This window comes from Prunus avium, chromosome 7, assembly GCF_965620075.1.
Source record: "Prunus avium chromosome 7, drPruAviu1.hap1.1, whole genome shotgun sequence".
Lineage (NCBI taxonomy): Eukaryota > Viridiplantae > Streptophyta > Magnoliopsida > Rosales > Rosaceae > Prunus > Prunus avium.
Genome location: NC_142290.1, coordinates 21,729,618 through 21,749,328, shown reverse-complemented (window position 1 = coordinate 21,749,328; position 19,711 = coordinate 21,729,618). Strand labels below are relative to the sequence as shown.

Sequence of the window (19,711 nt, the reverse complement as noted above, 5' to 3'; positions counted from 1 at the left end):
ATGAAGCAATTTACTTCCCAAACTTAACAACAAAATAGAAACACAAACAAGTAAAGGAAAGTAAAAGTAAGAAAAACAAAGAGAAACAACAAGAAAATCGAAATTACCTTGGTTGGAGATTGAAATCCTAACTCAAAAGGAAAATAAATAAATAAAGTAAAATAAAAGTAAGTTTGAGTCTAGAGAAACTCCACTTTGAAGCGATTAGGACGACAACAAACTTCTTCTATTCACCTTGGGTTGCCTCCCAAGAAGCGCTAAGTTTAAAGTCTTTTGCCGGACTTCCAACATACTTGGGTCACTTGGGGGGTTTTGGCTCAATCGCCTCCTTGTGCCGAACATGAAGTTTCTTCAAATCCCTTTGCCATCTAATCAACCCATTTCGTATTCTTTTCTTTTTATGCACATGAGTAGGTTTCAAAAGCAATTTTAAGCGCTCTTCAATACGTGGATTAGATGGAGGAGGCACAAATTTAGGGTCGGGTGGCCTTCTCATTTGAGTAGAAGGAGTGACATTGAACATATGATTGGTGCTTGGAACATGGATGTTCAGCTTGTCTTCCTTTAGTACTTCAAAAACAGAATATGGCATTAGATTAATTGAAGCACCGAAATCAATTAAAGGTTCCTCAAATAATTTATCACCAACTATACAAGGAATTGTGAAACTTCCTGGATCTTGCAAATTGGGAGGAAGCTTCCTTTGCAAAACAGCAGAAACCTCTTCCGTTAATGCAACAGTTTCGCATTCCTTGAGCTTGTTTGCATCCAAGGAAGGAATATTGACTTGCACTTGCTTGAAAGTTTCCAATATGTCCTTGGCATGTTGATTTTTCCTAGAACTCATCAACCTGTGAGGAAAAGGAGCATGTAAGATATCTTCATCAGTAGGTTCACGACTTACCTTCTCCTTTCTTGCCCTTCTTGCAAGTTCATGCTTTGGGATCCACTCAGGTGAAGATGCTGCTTGTTTATCTTCCCCCTTGTTGATTTCATCATTTTCCTTAGGCCCAATCACTTGCTCAACCTGCATTTCATCAACATTGTGAATCAAATTTTTAGGACCATCAATTTCACCAATTACCTTACCAGTTCTCAAGGTAACTGCTTGAACATGCTCACGCCCATTTTGTATCACTGTTTGGCTAGACATTATCCTAGCTTCCCTTTGACTCAAAGATGTGACAATTTGCCCCACTTGATTTTCTAGATTGGCAATGGCCTTAACCATTTTCTGCATGTGGGTATCATTCCTCTGCATATGGGTGTCATTCCTCTGCATGATGAAACTATCTGTGTGTCTAACCATTGAAGCAACAATTTCTTCCAAAGTTGGTCCTTGAGGTGGTTGGTGAGATTGACTAAGTGGTGGTGGATTATAATATTGGGGTTGACCATAAGGTGGACAAGTATTATGTTGGCCTTGATATGGTTGATATGACCCTTGTTGAAAATTTGGATTGTCGGTCCACCAGAAGTTTGAATTATTTCTCCACTCCGAATTGTATGTTTGTCGGAAATATTCATTCATAGGCAATTCATTATGAAATGAGCCAAAAACATTTGCTTCTTCCATCACAAATTTATTGGAGTATTCTTACATAGTAAGTTCCACAATTTCAGTTGCGGCTGCCATTGGAGATGGTGGAGGTGACTCCTCGGATGTTCCTGTAAGAAAAAGAAACAAAAATAAATCAAGATAAAATGAAACAACAATCCTGGTGATAACGTGAATTTTGGATAAACGGTTGGAAAGTTATAGGTCAAAAACTGGACAGAGGTCGAAACTGAAAAACAGAGAAACGAATCTGTCCAAATGGTGATAAACGGGTGATAGAAAGTGCTGTTTGTGTTTTTCTTTATTTTCTTGTGTTGTTTCATTTCTTTTATCTTCCTTACTTCATTTTTAGTTTCCAATTTGTATTGTGTTTGTGTGTTGTGTAAAATTAGTGTTCTTTACGTACTCAAATTAGAACTTGTCGGTTTCCTATAAGTTCTAATTTGAGTACGTAAAGAACACTAATTTTACACAACACACAAACACAATACAAATTGGAAACTAAAAATGAAGTAAGGAAGATAAAAGAAATGAAACAACACAAGAAAATAAAGAAAAACACAAACAGCACTTTCTATCACCCGTTTATCACCATTTGGACAGATTCGTTTCTCTGTTTTTCAGTTTCGACCTCTGTCCAGTTTTTGACCTATAACTTTCCAACCGTTTATCCAAAATTCACGTTCTTTATACGGTTGGAATCAGCACAGAAAATGCAAGAATACAACGCGGACCAAAAGTCCAAAACAATTACGAAACAAACAAAATTCAGTGACAAAGACACAAAACGTGTCAAACACGCAACTCACACACACATTGGGGGGGTTTTTTGATTTGGTTCAAGTGACCTATTTCTATTGCATGAAAGTAAATGGACTTTGAATTTAAATGTGAATGGCAGAGATGAATTATCAAAATGTGAAATTAAAATGTAACAAACACTAGGGTTTCGGAATCCACCCTAAACAATTCTACCCATGTTCATGGATACTCAAGTGATGAACTCTAAATGTATTGATGAAGATGTTCGCAATCAAGACCATGGGTCGTGGCTCAAGACGCATTGATTCTCTCTAATATACGTAAAGTGCATGGTTCGTGCTACAATACTTGTGCCCTCCTCATAACCGAACCTAGGTATGGTTCGTACTTCGATTCGATTGCAAGGAAAACCCATTAAGTTCAAAGAGAATATGAACATCACAAGAACCCTAATAGCATGGTGTTTACATTAGGTATTCAAGAAACCAATTCACATGGATGGTTCTTACTCCATCCATCTATTGCTTAGGAAAACATGAAGATACACATAATCCCAACAACCTCAAGAAGCATGCTTTCAAAGGTAATCAATCAAGGAAAACACACATCAAGGATAGATTAATTTGGTGAATTGGAATTCATCAATTGTTGTCAAGAAACCAATTCACATGATGCTCACTTAAACAAGTTCAATCATTTGTTGCTAATTAGAAATTGTGTTCTTGGTTATCTTACACAACTTCTCAACTTTAGCTACATGCATACAACCTAAGGTGATTAAGCAAAGGAAGCAAACACATATCATAAAATTCAATTAGTGAATGAGGTTCATCAACAACATCTAGAAATTCATACACTCAAGCATCAAAACAATAAGGTAATCATGTTTAGGGCTTCAACCTAAGCCCTAGCTATGGAGTTTAGTTCCTCATAATCATTTCAAACACAAATTCAAAATGAAATTAGAAAGAGTTTACAGATTTTCAGAAAATGATGAAAGCTTCAAGATCATCAATGGTGGAAGTCTTCTTCTCCACTTTTCTTGACTGCACCTTGTCTTTCTCCTAGCTCCAAGCTCCAAAATCTGCTCTCAATTGTGTAGAATGGTGGAATACCCTCTCTCCCGTTGCAAAAACTCCCCCAAATCTGATTGCAATCCCTTTTGACTTCTCTCTCTCCTCCTTTCCAGCTTTTCTTTTAGTATAAAACTTATTCTTTCTCTAAAGCTATTGCCCATTGTCCCCTTGCAAATGATGAAACCTTGTTTTAAGGTATAATCCAAGGCTCCAATTGACTCAGGAAATGCCACTCAAATGCAATCCATTGTTACCAAAAGGTGTGGTAACAAGTAGAAATAAAATGCTATTAAGTGGGGGTGAAAACTGGGCCAAAACAAACATCCAGAGCCAGCGTCAATTGTCCGATCAGCTGGATAGGCTACACTTGCCCAATGGAGCTCAAATTTGGATATGTTGTAGTTAACATCCATTGGAACAAGTCTTATGAAGATCATCACCTCATCCAAGGACCGGAACATGCTGATCCAAGGCCACGAAGTTGACCTACGAAAATGAACAAAAACAGAATTTATATCAAATAATGCACTTTTAGCTCATTTTCATACAAACCAAGGTAAAACCTATTAAAACACAAAAAAGAAGTAAAAAGCTATAAAATGTCAAGAACTAACTCAAAATAGTGGGTGAATAACATGAAAAAGCATGTGTAAAAATGAACCGAACAAGTCTCCATCAAATCCCAAGCTCTCCTCATTCACCACTCCTAGTCCCGTCCGTTCCTCTTCTTCATTTGCTTCTTCATCATCTTTTTCTTCCTCTGCTTATTCTTCTGGTAGTTTTGTAATTTAATTTATAGATAATTTGTGAGTTTATTTCTAAATTATAAATTCTAATTTAGTGATTTATAAATTTAGAGTTTCTTAAGTGGTTCCTAATTTCCCCAGTTTAGGGATTAAGTTCAATTCACTGTGCAATCCAGTTCTCTACCCATCCATCGTCATAATCCAGCTCTCCTCAAATTTGGAACCCTAGTTTGACCCTAGCCAAGCCGCCGCAACTCAAGACCCCCGTTGTCGACCTCCACAACGAAGCCACTGTCGCGACTCCAAAGTCAAGCCACAGTCGCGACCTCGGAGGTCACTCTCTAATTCATTCACCCCAGTAAGATTTCAATCGGTTTCTAGGGTTTTTTTTGTGTGCATGCTGTTGTTGCTATTCAATCTAGGTCTTTCAGTTGAAATGTTTTTGTTTTTGTTTTTCTGGTTCTAATTAATCTGTTTTTGGAATATTTTTTTTTGTTAGATCGATCCATGTGGAGGCTATGTGCTGGTATGTTTGGTTTGGTGGTTGATTAAATAATTGGTCCCGTCAAGATTTTGCATTAATTTTTGCAAGGTATTTAGTTGATTTGTTGCAATTTGATTACATTTTTTTTCTTGATGATTATTGTTCTGAAATTTGCTCGGATATTAAGTTTTTGTTGATTCTTATGCAATTCTGTAGTTGTATTGTAGTGGATGGTGTTTTGGCATTTGGTAGAACATTTGCTTTAGAAATTGTACGTTGCTATTGTTAATTTAGTCAATTGTGGTGGTGTTTTACTTTATTGAATTTAGTCAACCAGTATGCAACTGGCGTGATTGTAAGCATTAGTAGAAATAACCTTAATTAGCAGCTTTATGTGTGTCACTTGGTTTGTCCAATTAGTATATGACATAATGCAGTTGGGTATGTCTCAACAGCAGTGATATCTTTTTGCTTAATGTTAATTTTTCCCTTACTATTGCTTGTGTGACTTGCATAAGGTGTGAATGGATGATATTAGGAAATGGAGTTATTAATTGAAATGAATGGAAATGTGCTTGTTTCTTATGCTATTAGATTTTATGTGAGTGTGATGCTAATCAGCCATTGAAATACACATCTTTTGGTGTTAATATTTGAAGTATTGGAACATGGGAAAGTTGAAAATAGGCATCTTCATGAGATGCATGAGCAAAATTTGAAGTATTGCAAGAGCATTAAGTAGACCTCCCTTGATATGACTTGCTATAAAATGTAACATATGGATTTGATTTCCTTGTTCTAAAGTTGCCCCTGTAGATTATTTGTTTCAATTCATGATTCTCTTACACCTATATAGAAACGAAGGATTGGTTTGTTTTTATTTTATCAGGAATTGTTTGTTGGATCTGTTTGTTTTTTAGAAAATGGAGAATATTGGACTCCTTCAGAAAATTTTGGTTGTTCTGTTCACTATTGCCTTCTTTAGGAAGCTTATAAAGTACATGTGGAGCTTCCTGAGTCAAACAATTCCACATTGCCCCATTTTTTTCCAAACCATCTGATGATTTTTTAATGGTTTTTTTTTTCCTAATCATGTTCCCGTAATATCACTTTGTACAGGGATAGTTACTTTTCTTCAATCTTATCGGATTAGAATGCAGCTGTTTTTTAGTTTCATTGTTCTGTGTATTGCTGTTATGGATGTTGTAGTTGTATCTGGTTATGTATTGATGTTGTGGATGTTGTTTGGTTATATTGATTATTGGTTGGTTGATGAAGTTCACCCCTTGAGGTGTTTTGATGTCTGGTTTTGTTCCTCTTATTTAGTTTAACAGTTTCTTTGTGCTTTATGTGTTCCACTTTTTCCTTTTTTCTCTTGTTGGTGTTTTAGGTTAGGAAGCTCTTTGCCAATTAGTATGAGTTTCTTAGGTCTTTTAGTTTCTCATTGCGGTTTTCTTGTCTCAGTTTCTATTTTGTTTTTTTGGTCTTTGTTTCTCTTTTTGCTAATTTCTTGTTTTGCGATTTCCTATGCAGGGTTTTTTTTATTTAAAAAAAATGATAGTTGGACCTAGATTTTTGACTTATGGAAGATTGTTGTCATTGAGAACCATCATCAATTTGGCGTGGGACAACATTCCATTCTATCACAGGAAGTGTGCTGTAATTATATGGAGAAAAACATGTAACTGAGGAACTATATATTTTAGTCTTGTAATTTAGTCCTCATTCAATGAAATTGAGTTCAATTTACTTGAGAAATTTCAGTCTTGAATTTGTTCTTTTTATATTCGCAAGTGTGTGCAATAGAAAAATACTTTTTTTTTAAGAGAACAATGGAAAAATACTTTTACTTATATTATACATTGAAGAGAGAACATTGCATACATTATGTATTTTGCCCCTGTATTGCCCCCCATAAGAGGGACTGTTGGAGTTCTTTTGTTGCCATTGTATAGCCTCCTACTGCCCTAGTATTGCCATTATATAGCCTCCAATTGCCTTTGTATTGCCACTATATTGCCCCATATTGCCTTTGTATTGCCACTGTATTTTCCTCGTATCACCTTTATTTTTTAGCCTTTGAATAAAATTATAGAGGGATTATTTTGCTCTTGTATTGCCATTGTAGTGTCGTGGTATTGCCTGGGTTTTGCTAAATATTTTCTGCATTAATTGGTTTGAGAGTCCTCCTTTTTGCCCAATACATAGGCAATATAAGCCATATATAGGGGCAATAAATATGCAATGTAAGCCATATATGGGGGCAATACAAAGGCAATACAACGACATCTGATTGCCGTTATATTGTCTTCTTATTGCTGCCATATCACTTTTTTCACCTATGTATTGACAATTAATAATCTACAACATATTACAAAAAGGACGTGACGTCCTTAATAGAATCACATAAAATTATATTTTTGGAGTTTTATAGTATATAGAATGTCAAAATGATTCCTATCAATTTTCGGTGTATTTTTTGGATTTTTTTTTCATTTATTATGAATTTTGTAAGTTAAATCCTAGAAAATTCTTATTAAATGGTATGGAGCGACACATGGTGGATTTTTATTTTATTTATTATTAGTAAAAAGTAATATAATAATATTTTAGGGTAAATAACAATATAATAACAATTTAGGATAAAAAGTAATAGAATAATAATTTAGGGTAAATAATAATAGAATAATAATTTAGGGTTAATAACAATATAATAACAATTTAGGGTAAAAGGTAATATAATAATCATTTAGGGTAAATAATAATATAATAAATTCACAGTAAAAAGTAATATAATAATATTTTACGGTAAATAACAATATAATAACAATTTAGGATAAAAAGTAATAGAATAGTAATTTAGGGTCAATAATAATATAAGAATAATTTAGGCCTCTGTAGGGGTCTTTTTCTTCCGGCAGCAAGTGGGCTGGGCTGCTGCAAGGAGGAATCTGATGCAAGTGTCCCCTTCGTGTCTGAGTTCAAAGATTAAGCCCCAAAGATGTCTCGAAAGGGTGATGACGCCTTAGGAAACTCGTTGGTTATGTTCACCAATGAAAATAACAACAAATTACAAATGAATCTTCTAGCTTGGCATGAATGACTTATGGCATGGGAGCAAAAATTATCATGGGTTTAGCACTTTAGGAGAGAGAGCTGTGGGTTCCTATGAGGTACAGAGGTTCTAATAGAGAGGGAGAGAGGTTCTAAGGAGGTTTGATGAAGAGGGAGAAGGATGGTGAAGAGTTTTGGGTTACTTTCGCAGTTTCCGGCAGCTTGACAGTGACTCTGTCAAAGCTTCTGTCAATCTGCCAAAACAGGGGAAATAAAGGAAAATGGGGAAGGATAGCACGAAAATTCCTGGGTTTGCATGTGAGAGAGAAAGCTTGCTCTCTGAAGGTTGTGGGTTGTGTTGTGTTGGGTAGAAGGGGTCCTATTTATAGCTGTTGGGAATGGCTCTTCTCCAAGAAACCCTAATGGTTTCTTCCCAATCTAGCTAAGCTTTCCTCTCCCTTTCTTTTCCTCCTTCTTGACTTACCTCATGGTGGCAAAGTCAGCTCTGCCCAATCCCACAAAATCAGAGATTTTTGGGAGCTCAATGCTTCTTCCCGCTGCTGCCTCAGAGGAGAACTTCCATTTTCACCTATCTTCTTTCTCCTCTTTCTTCCTCTTTCCATGGCCAAATCTGATGAAGGAAAGAAAATGGGTGGGCCTGCTGGTTTAAGGGATGGCATCCTTCCTTGCGTGCCAAAATCCCTTGGTCTCTTGAATTCTTGCACTTGGGACTTGTTCCTTAGCCTCCCAGCAGCCCTTCACGTGTGGACTTCTCCAAGCTCCTTCGTGATTTTCTCTCCCAGCTGAGTGCCAAGACTTGTGCTGCCTTTTTATTCTAATTACATAGGCTTTTTAAGTCCACCACATGATTCATCCAATGGATGAGATAATCTGATCAAGTGTTGGGCCTTTTAGTTGGCTTATTCTAATTGGGGCAATGGGCTATTTTGGTTGGGCTATTTTAGTTGGAGTAATGGGGCTATTTTGGTTGGGCTATTCTAGTTGAGGCAATGGGCTACTTTGGTTGGGCTATTCTAGTTGAGGCAATGGGCTACTTTCTCTCTTGTGCTTACCCACGTTTGGGCCTAAGAAAATGGGCTTGAGTCCCGAGGCCCCCAAGCGACCCGAGACTTCCATTTCTCGACCCATCAATGGGCCCCATGACAACTTGTTACCATCCATACCACAACCCACTCAAACAAGCCCCGGGCATTCGAGTGGCTTGGGCCCACTTAAGCTTGTAGTGCGGTTGGGTGTGAAATAATAATTTCCCGCTTGGCATGGCATGTTGCTTGGCATGCTTTTAAATATGACGCTTGATAGGATAATTGGCATGGATTTGCAGAGCTAAATGCATTTTATAATTTTAATCTCAATTCCTAGCATGACGAATTTTTATTTAGCATGGCGTGGGGAGTATGACTCGTGTATGTCATACTTTCATGTGCTCCAAATCGGATCTTTTTTCAATAATATATCGTTTTGGGCCAGGGATTTATTCGGGCCCAACCATGGATTTTTTGGACCTCAACAGCCTCCATGGTCAAATACACTGTCATAAGGAGTTTGTAGTAATTTTCGGTGTATTTTTCTGATTTTTAATTAATTTTTTATAATTTTTAAAGATCAACTTGGAAAAAGTGAACAAAATAACACGTGGCGCAATCGTAGGATGCCATCTATTGAAAACAATGACTGCTAACCAAGGTGGTTGGTGTGAGTGGTTCGACACTCTCATTCCTTAAGATAGGTCAGTGGTTCGATCCCTGCTCTCATACGGAGTCACCATTTTGGCCAACACTTTACCCCTTAGGGCCGACCCGGTGTGAGTGGGGATTAGTCTGGGTTGTGGTTAAGGCTTAAAGGTGCCACCCATAGTTGGGGCCCATCCAGGACCACCTCATGGTTCAGACCAAAAAAAAAAAAAAACAATGACTGCTCTCCTTTCAGCTGCAGCCACGTGTGATTCTCTATAATTTAATATTATTTTTTTATTTCACTTCTAAAATTCATAACAAATAAATTAAAAATCCAAAAAATACCCCGGAAAGTCCTACGAACTCCTTGTGACATTCTCTACGCAATCAAGCTATAAAAATATAATTTCACTTAGAAAAATATAAAGTGATGACAAAAACTCACTTTTATTTCTAAACAATCTAAAATACTAGTTGATGCTCTATAACATAGCACTCATGTTCTTTGATTCGACGATTACCGTGAACGTAAATATGTGAAATCATGATTTTAGACCTCCATAGTCAAAGACAATGCCGTAAGGAGTTTGTAGCAAATTTGGGGGTATTTTTCTGATTTTAAATTAATTTTTTTTTATTTTTTAGGATAAAATTGGAAAAGGTAAACAAAATGACATGTGGCGCAATCGTAGAACTCCACCTGTCGAAAACAGTGACTGCTCTCCTTTCAGCGTCTGCCATGTGTGGTTCTTTAGAATTTAATATTATTTTTCTTGGATTTCACTTCTAAAATTCATTAAAAAATAATTAAAAATCAGAAAAATACACCGAAAATTGATACAAACTCCTAACAACATTGTCTTTGACTATGGAGGTCTAAAATTATGATTTCACATATTTATATTCACGGTAATCGTCGAATCAAAGAACATGAGTGTTATGTTATAGAACATAATTTAGTGTTTTGGTTTGTTTTGAAATAAAGTTGAGTTTTTGTTATCATTTTCAAATTTTATGAGTCAAAATTACATTTTTTGGAGTTTGAGGGCATACAGAATGTCACAAGGAGTTCGTATCAATTTTTGGCGTATTTTTTGGATTTCTATTTAATTTATTATCAATTTTATAAGTTAAATCCTAGAAAAATAATATTAAATCGTATGGGGCGACACATGGCTGAAGCTGAATGGGGCGCAGTCAGTGTGTCTGATGGCTGTCCTCCTGTCATTGCCCCACGTGTTAGTTTTGATACTTTTATCAAATTTATGTTTAAAAATTCATAAAATAATAATTAAATATCAGAAAAATACACCAAAAATTGCTACAAAATCCTTACAACGTCATCTTCGATTATAAATGTGTAAAATCGTGATTCAACATATTTGAGTTCATGGTAAGCGATAAATCAAAGAACAAGAGCGTAATGTTATAGAAACATAATTTATTGTTTTGGTTTGTTTTGAAACAAAGTTGAGTTTTTGTTATCATTTTCAATTTTTTTGAGTGAAAATTATATTTTTGGAGTTTTGGGGCGTAAAGAATGTCACAAGGAGTTCCTACCAATTTTCGGTGAATTTTTTGGATTTGTATTTCATTTATTATGAATTTTGTAAATTAAATCCTAGAAAAGTATTATTTAATGGTATGGAGCGACACATGGCTGAAGCTGAATGGGTGCGGTCAGTGTGTTTGACGGCTGTCCTCCAGTGATTGCACCACTGTCCATTTTGATCTTTTGTTGTTGTTTTTGTTTAAAAATTCGTAAATAAATAATTAAAAATAAGAAAAATACACCGAAAATTGTTACAAACTCCTTATGACATTATATTTAATTAAAAATGTCTAAAATCATGATTCCAAATTTTTGAGTTCATGTTAATTGTTAAATCAAAGAACAAGAGTGTTATGTTATAGAACATAATTTAATGTTTTGGTTTGTTTTGAAACAAAGTTGATTTTTTGTTATTATTTTCAAATTTTTGGAGTTTGAGAGCGTATAGAATGTCACAAGGAGTTCGTACCAATTTTCGGTGTATTTTTTGGATTTGTATTTAATTTATTATCAATTTTATAAGTTAAATCCTAGAAAAATAATATTAAATGGTATAGGGCGACACATGGCGGAAGTTGAATGGCGCCCAATCAGTGTATTTGATTGCTGTCCTCATGTCATTACGCCACGTGGCATTTTTGGATACTTTTATCAAGTTTATGTGTAAAAATTCATAAAAAATTAATTAAAAATCAGAAAATACACCGAAAATTGCTACAAACTCCTTATAACATTATCTTCGATTATAAAGGTCTAAAATCGTGATTCCACATATTTGAGTTCATGGTAAGCATTAAATCAAAGAACATGAGTGTTATGTTATAGAACATAATTAGTGTTTCGGTTTGTTTTGAAACAAAGTTGAGTTTTTGTTATCATTTTCAAATTTTATGAGTCAAAATTATATTTTTGGAGTTTGAGGGCGTAGAGAATATCACAAGGAGTTCATACCAATTTTTGGTGAGTTTTTTGGATTTTTATTTCATTTATTATGAATTTTGTAAGTTAAATCCTAGAAAATTATTATTAAATGGTAAGGAGCGACACATGGCTGAAGCTGAATGGGCCCGGTCAATGTGTCTGACGGCTGTCCTCCAGTGATTGCACCACATTGCTAGTATCATCAGCAAGAACAGTACTGAGAAAGGCAGGTTCCGAGGCAAAAAGATGGGGACCAAGAGGGAAATCATAGCTCTTGGTAGCCAGAAGATCAGCAGCACGATTTTGCTCACGATAGATATGGGTAAGAGAGCAAGTCCAGTCATCATGAAGCTTCAGATGACAACAGTTTAGAAGACTAAAGAGAGGATGATCAGACAAAGGAGAATTTTGAAGAAGGGCCACCACAGAGCTTGCATCACATTCAACCTCCACAATTCTGTAGCCCATATTCCAAGCCAACTTGAGGCCCCAAAAAACACCCCACTGTCCATTTTTTATCCTTCTTTTGTTGTTCTTGTTTAAAAATTCGTAAATAAATAATTAAAAATCAGAAAAATACACCAAAAATTGTTACAAACTCCTTATGACATTATCTTCGATTATAAAGGCAATTAGGGACAATAAAAAGGCAATTAGGAGCAATACAGTGGCAATACAAAGGCAATTAGGGGCAATACAGTGGCAATACAAAGGCAATTGGAGGCAATATAATGGCAATACTAGGGCAATAGGAGGCTATACAGTGGCAATACAAAAACTCCCACTACTACAAAAATTGAAATAGACGACGGGGAAACGCCGTCGTCTTTTTCTTTTTCAAACCGTCGTTAAATCGACAGTCATCTTTTTGAAAGTCAAACTACGACGGTAATTCACCGTCGTCTATTATATGTAAAAACGACGGTTTTTAAAAGAACCGTCGTCTATTACATGTAAAGACGACACTTTTTCTGAAAAAACCGTCGTTATTGAATGTAAAGACGACACTTTTTTTATAGAACCGTCGTCTATTAAATATAAAGACGACACTTTTTCTGAAAAAACCGTCGTCTATTTAATGTAAAGACGACACTTTTTCTGAAAAAACCGTCGTCTATTTAAATGTAAAGATGACACTTTTTCTGAAAAAACCGTCGTTTATTATATCCAAAGACATCTATTAAATCTAAAAAAGACGGTTTTGTTCCAAAAAATCGCCGTTTATTATCTGTAAAAATAATGTACTAATTTCATTTTAGATATCCTAAAAAATTATTTCTTTCATAAAACTTGAAGATTCAATTGTAATTACATTGTTTACCAATCTTGATTCCTACTATATCCATACAAAATAACATATTTATAACATTATAACCTATAATTACAAAATACCATATCCAAAGCATTAACCTATGGTTGTTGTATCTTCCACAATTTGTACTTGTTCTCCACATTCAGCTGTCATCTTGGAGTAGTGTTCTAAGTCATCTTGGTCAAATGGATCTTATATTCTTCTAAGTTGTCATCTTGGCCTTTGAGCTGCACTTGATATAAGCTGCAGCACCTATTTGCCATGTCATCTTACCTGAGCAATCAAAAACCACAATAAGATTACATTATCTTGCTGTCATTTTAACTAACAAAAAATATGCATAAGCTTATGCAGGAAAAGTTCATTTGTAACACAAATACAGAAGAACATTTTGACTAACTTAGAGTTTCTTTTGTGACGTGGATGGCGAGCTCACCAAGAAGGCGCGATGGAGATCTGTCATCGAACCTCAAGCGACATCGAAGACCAAATCTGATGTTCTAGGATTTTCCCATCTCACAAGGTCTCTAGATCTGTTTTCAAGGTCATCTTAACTAACAAAAAATATGCATCATCTATACAAGCATAAGCTTATGCAGGAAAAGTTCATTTGTAACACAATACAGAAGAACATTTTGACTAACTTAGAGTTGCTTCTGTGACGTGGATGGCGAGAGCTCACCAAGAAGGCATGATGGAGATCTGTCATCGAACCTCAGGCGACATCGAAGACCAGATCTGATGTTCTAGGATTTTCCCATCTCGCAAGGTCTCTAGATATGTTTTCAAGGACATCGTCGTCGTTGACTGTGAATATGGCGTCGATGGCGGCTAGTGATGACTGATGCGAAGAACGATGGCGTTGATGGCGTTGATGGCGTCGCTGCGTCGATGGCGTTGATGGCGTCGCTGCTTCGATGGCGTCGATGGCTGGTAGGTACGTATGAGGAGTAGAAAGGTGAGAGATTGAGTGTTTCAGATAGCTCAGGAGGGTTTCAAGAAGAGAGGAGCTCAAGAGGTTTCAAGGAGGGAGAGATAAAGTTTTCAGAGACGGGGGAAAATCTGAAAATTTGTCGAGCGCGAATTCACTTAAGTGGCCTTTTTTTAGCGTGTTTTAAAAGACGACGCTTGTTAATGAGAGATAAGGTTTTCAAAGACGGGGGAAAATTTGAAAATTTTGTCGAGCGCGAATTCACTTAAGCGGCCTTTTTTTAGTGTGTTTTAAAAGACGACGCTTTTTATAAAAAAATCGTCATCTTTACATATAATAGACAACCCTTTTTAAAAAAAAACCGTCATCTTTATATATAATAGACGACCCTTTTCATAAAAAACCGTCGTCTTTACATAATCCGTCATTCGTTTGTTTTAAAATTAAGTCGTTTATTATGATTTACAACGTCTTTAATTTCTTAATGCCGAGGTGGTTTGTGGGTTTTATTAATAATATTTTATTCTATTTAATTCGAAATATTCATAATAAATTTAAAATAAATCCAAAAAATGCAACGTCAACTCCTATGAAGTCATTGAGATATTTTCTTCCCCCTTAAGCTTTAAAAAATTAAGTTTGAGTTATACAAATTTAAAATTACCACCAAAAAGAAAAATGTTTTCATGAGTCACAACATCACTTATACTTTAATGGTTTAGGGTTTAGGGGGATAAAGGTTTATTTTTGGGGTTTAGGGTTTATGGTTAATATATATTAGGCCGTAAAACCATAATCCCTTTTCTAAAATTATTTAAACATATATATATAATTTAGGGTTTATATTTTATGGTTTAGGGTTTAGGGTATAGATGTAATAAACGTCATGTTTATTTATATTGTTAACGATGGTTTTTTTGTTTTCCGTCGATGATTATCGAAGAGCGCATTTCTAAACCATGATTTCTTTAAAATGACGTTGTACACACATAACAACGTCATAGTTTTTTAAAAAGCGACGTAAAAGGTTTTTCAAATGACGCTATTTTTCAAACCGTCGTCTTTACATATAATAGACGACCCTTTTTATAAAAAAACCGTCGTCTTTACTTCATAATAGACGACCCTTTTTATTTGAAAACCGTCGTCTTTAAATATAATAGAGGACCCTTTTTATATGAAAACCGTCGTCTTTACTTCATAATAGACGACCATTTTCATATAAAAAGGGTCGTCTTTACTTCATAAAAGACGACCCTTTTTATAAAAAAAACCGTCGTCTTTACTTAATAATAGACGACCCTTTTTATAAAAAAACCGTCATCTTTACATATAATAGACGACAGTTTTTTCAAAACAACCATGTCTTTACCAAAAAAAAGGACACTTGATTTTTAAAAGACGACGCTTGTCATACCTGCTGTCGTTGTTTTTTTGGTCAGATTTTAACTCTAAAGAAAAACTTTTTAATAAGACGACGCTTTTTTATTTGTGTGCGTCGTTATAAAAAAATTCTCAACAGTATCTCCATTTTTTAGTTGTTTAAGTCACTTATCCACGACGGTTTTTTGTTACCGTCGTCTTTTTAAAAATAACGACGGTTTTTTGTTCTACCGTCGTCTTTTTCTGGTCGTCTTTTGCCCTTTTTGTAGTAGTGTCCAACAGTGCATCTGGGGAATACATGAGCAAAATACACAACGTATACAATGTTCTCTCTTCAATGTATAATATAAGTAAAAGTATTTTTCCATTGTTCTCTATAAAAAAAAAGTATCTTTCTATTGCACACACTAGCGAATATAAAAAGAACAGATTCAAGACTGAAATTACTCAAGTAAATTGAACTCAATTTCATTGAATGAGGACTAAATTACATGACTAAAATATATAGTTCCTCAATTACATGTTTCTTTTCCATATAATTACAGCACACTTCCTGTGACAAAATGGAATGTTGTCCCATGCCAAATTGATGATGGTTCTCAATAACAACAATCTTCCATAGGTCAAAAATCTAGGTCCAACTGTCATTTAAAAAAAAAAACCTGCAAAAGGGATGGCAAAACAAGAAATTAGCAAAAAGGAGAAACAAAGACCAAAAAAACAAAATAGAAACTAAGACAAGAAAACCGCAATCAGAACATTTGTAGATTCTCAGCTCATTTGATGGTTATAAAATGGTCTGATTTTGGTCTGTGTATAGGTGAGCAAGCCTACACTTGATTAAGTTTATCATATTACATATTTTAAAATTTATCAAATAGAATTAACGATTCCCATCAATATTTTATTTCATTTTAACTTTTGGCTTCGTTCTGTTTATTCTCTGCAGAACATGTTTTCTTTTTTTGCTATTTTTGGTAGCTTGTTTTCTGCAGAATGTGATTGTTTTTGCAGAATGTTTTTGTTTTTTCCTCTGACTTCTTTCTGTCTTTGGCTTGCCCTGTGTGCATTAGTTTTATTCTTTTGGTGGGCCTCTACTGTTTTTGTTCTTCTTTTAGATTAATTACTATGGTTGTTATTTACCATGGTAGCAGTAGCTTGAAAGTATTGTTCTTCTGTCATATAATTTCCCTTGGCTGTTGCATGCATCTACATCTTTAAAAATATATTAGCTCCTTCTTTGATAATATACTTTGGTTCATATTCGGCAGGCACGAAACAGATGCCAGAGTTTGCTATTGAGCTATTAAGGGCTCTAAGGGGAACAAGGGATCGGAATGTTGATATGCCGAAAGACGAACTGCATAGTTACTGGTGTCATATGACTGACCCTTGCTTCAATTCGAGGATACGGATTTACTTTGACTTGTAATAATCCTCATTATAATTCAATAACATGCTTAGCTTAAGCCTTGTTACAATTGTTTACATCAAGAAAATTACCTTCTTTTGGAATTGTCTTTTTCTCTAAGGTTGTAATTCTTTTCAGGTGTGACCAAAACATGGACAGAAGAATAACTAAGAAAGATATTAAGCAGGTAACTGCGTCACACTCTCATGAAAAGCACTCTTCTACCTGAATGACTGTAAATAACTTCACCATTTCAGGTCTAAAAAACTTGCATTATTACATAGATAGCATTATTTTTGTGCTCATGGTTACTGGTTCCCTTGGAATTTGGGCACTTCTGCACGACATTATACTAAGTGCTTCTACAAATAAGTTATCATTGACCCATGAGGAAGCAAAAGACTATGCTGCTTTAGTCATGGAACTGCTTGACACTGAAAACCAGGGCTATATTCAATCATGACCCTCTTTGAGAAATAAAGAGCATCTAACTCTGCAGATTGTAACATGTTAAATCATGTTCAAGAACATTTTCTTGACTTTCTAATGTTTGCCATTAACTTGCAGCTAAATCAATTTAAGACTCTCAACAAAACGAGCTTATCAAAAGGCTCCTTTTCAACAAATCACTTGTCAATCAGACATAGTCCATATCACAGTTTCGACCTATGTGAAGAGCCAACTGCAGTTTTGTTTCGATCATATTGGCGACGTGCATGGATAGTTTTGTTGTGGTTGATCATATGTATTGCACTATTCACTTGGAAATTTATACAATATCGCCATAGAGCAGCTTTTCAAGTAATGGGGTACTGCCTGTCCACTGCTAAAGGTGCTGCTGAAACCCTGAAATTCAACATGGCTCTAATTCTCCTCCCTGTTTGTCGTAATACAATTACATGGCTTCACAAGAACCGTTCGATCAACTCAATTTATTCCATTGAATGACATCATTAACTTCCACAAGGTAGTTTGACTGATAGCTAGCTTAGCTCTAGTTGTAGAACACTTGCTCCACACTCAAAAAAAATATTTCAAGCTTTTAGTTTTGGAGCCACCTTGCTTGTGACTTGCCAAGAATTAGTGATTCAGATCGTTTAATCTTCCGGCAAACAATAGCTGCCAGATTCGGGTACCATCAACCATCATAGTTTGAAATATTGGCCACAAAGGAGAGGTGGCAACATGGATTATTATGGTAGTGCTAATGATGATAGCATTTTCACTTGCAACAAAATGGCCACGCTGCCAACCACCTTCTCTACCAAGGTCTGTTCGGAATGCAACAGGCTATATTACCTTTTGGTACTCACACCACTTGTTCATTGTTGTATATGCATTGCTCATTCTTCACTCTATGTTCCTCTTCCTTACAGACAATGTAACTGAAAAAACAATAAGCCTTTAAACTGAACTTCATTTTGTCCTCATATATTTGGAATTTTACCTTTATATAGAGTTTTAATGTTAAGAATTTGCTTAAGCAGACATGGATGTATATTGCCATTCCAGTTTTGTTATATACCGGAGAACGAGTATTTCGAGCCATACGATCAGGATTTTATGAGGTGGAAATTTTCAAGGTAATAGGCCAATACTACCATTAACCTTGTTAATCTGAAGTAAGTACTCTGAAAATTCATCAATCTACAATTGTTGCAATGGCAGTTAGTTGGGAATTAAATTCAACCCTTTGTTTACTTCTTTTCTTGTTACAATCGTGCAGGCAAGTATTTATCCAGGAAAAGTTTTGTCCCTCCAATTTAATAACCACAAGGGTTTAACTACCTGAGTGGCATGAACATATTCATTCAATGCCCTCAAATTTCACTATTTGAATGGTACATTTAAACTATAGCATTTATCTGTTCTAGAGTCCTGCATGTAATTAACTAAAATTTACTTTGATGCCTATGGATTTTGAATTCTGTTTCTTTCGCTTCTTTGTTCGTTGACTCACGCACCCGTTTTCCTTAACTTCTAGACCAGAAGACGACTACCTAAGTGTGCATATTAGAACCGCTGGAGGCTGGAGTTATCAAATATACAGTCTTTTTCAAGAGGTAAAAATTAGGAAAATTGAATAGAAAGAGTTCATCAAAATTTGGAAAAAGCTTATGAATTACAGGGATTTTTCTTTTTGAACTTTTACGGGCAACATTATCTGGAGTTAAGGGCTATCCCAAAGTACACATTGATGGGCCCTATGGTGCTGCCATGTCAAGTATGACATTGTTGTTCTAATTGGTCCAGGCATAGGTTTTACACCTTTCATTAACATCCTTAAAGATGTTGTCAATGGTGCTGAAAAATCACATTGTGATCATGTAAGATTTTCTTGGCTTGGTTAATTTGTTATACTCTGTGTTTCATTTGAGACAACTAACAAATCCTTCTGATGGGTGATGGGGGTATATTTAAAATAGACTGGTTGCAGCGAATGCAGCTTAAGAACTATAACTGACAGGACCCGATCCAAATTCCACTTTGGAATCTGCGTCGAACCCTGTGCGTGTCCGACACCTGGTGGGTGCCAAGCACACTTGACCAAAATGCCCTTCTAATGAAAACCACAGTTTCTTTAGGGTTTGATTTCTGCCAAAAATTCGACAGAGTCTCCCCTGTAAATTGGACTTTTCCCAATATTTTTCAACCTATTAAAACACAATTAATATCCACAACTGGCAGCATGCACAAGTTAACCTTCAAGCAGTTTACGAACTAGGCCTTTGGCCTTCAATAATTCAAAACAGAACCACCATCGGCTCTTAAGTCAAATAATGAGATTTAACGAAGCAAATTAATGAACTCGAATTCAATTATG

The 19,711-nt window shown here is 35.5% G+C and overlaps 1 protein-coding gene across 1 annotated transcript; it reads left to right on the top strand.

Moving 5' to 3' along the window:
- The first annotated feature begins 16,487 nt into the window (after positions 1–16,487).
- Positions 16,488–18,865, top strand: LOC148293128 (respiratory burst oxidase homolog protein D-like). The gene is made up of 4 exons (XM_088256130.1): positions 16,488–16,904; positions 17,026–17,074; positions 18,375–18,470; positions 18,614–18,865. The coding sequence occupies exons 1-4, from the start codon at positions 16,759–16,761 to the stop codon at positions 18,677–18,679; spliced, it is 357 nt and encodes a 118-aa protein (XP_088112256.1). The 5' UTR covers positions 16,488–16,758; the 3' UTR covers positions 18,680–18,865.
- Positions 18,866–19,711: the final 846 nt, after the last annotated feature.

What these genes read in the sequence shown, in the direction of transcription:
- LOC148293128 (XM_088256130.1), top strand. Translation starts at nt 16,759, where the DNA reads ATGCCAGAGTTTGCTATTGAGCTATTAAGGGCTCTAAGGGGAACAAGG. An exon ending in CTAAGAAAGATATTAAGCAG is followed by an intron (nt 17,075 to 18,374) that starts GTAACTGCGTCA and finishes TTGCTTAAGCAG; the next exon opens with ACATGGATGTATATTGCCAT. An exon ending in ATGAGGTGGAAATTTTCAAG is followed by an intron (nt 18,471 to 18,613) that starts GTAATAGGCCAA and finishes ACAATCGTGCAG; the next exon opens with GCAAGTATTTATCCAGGAAA.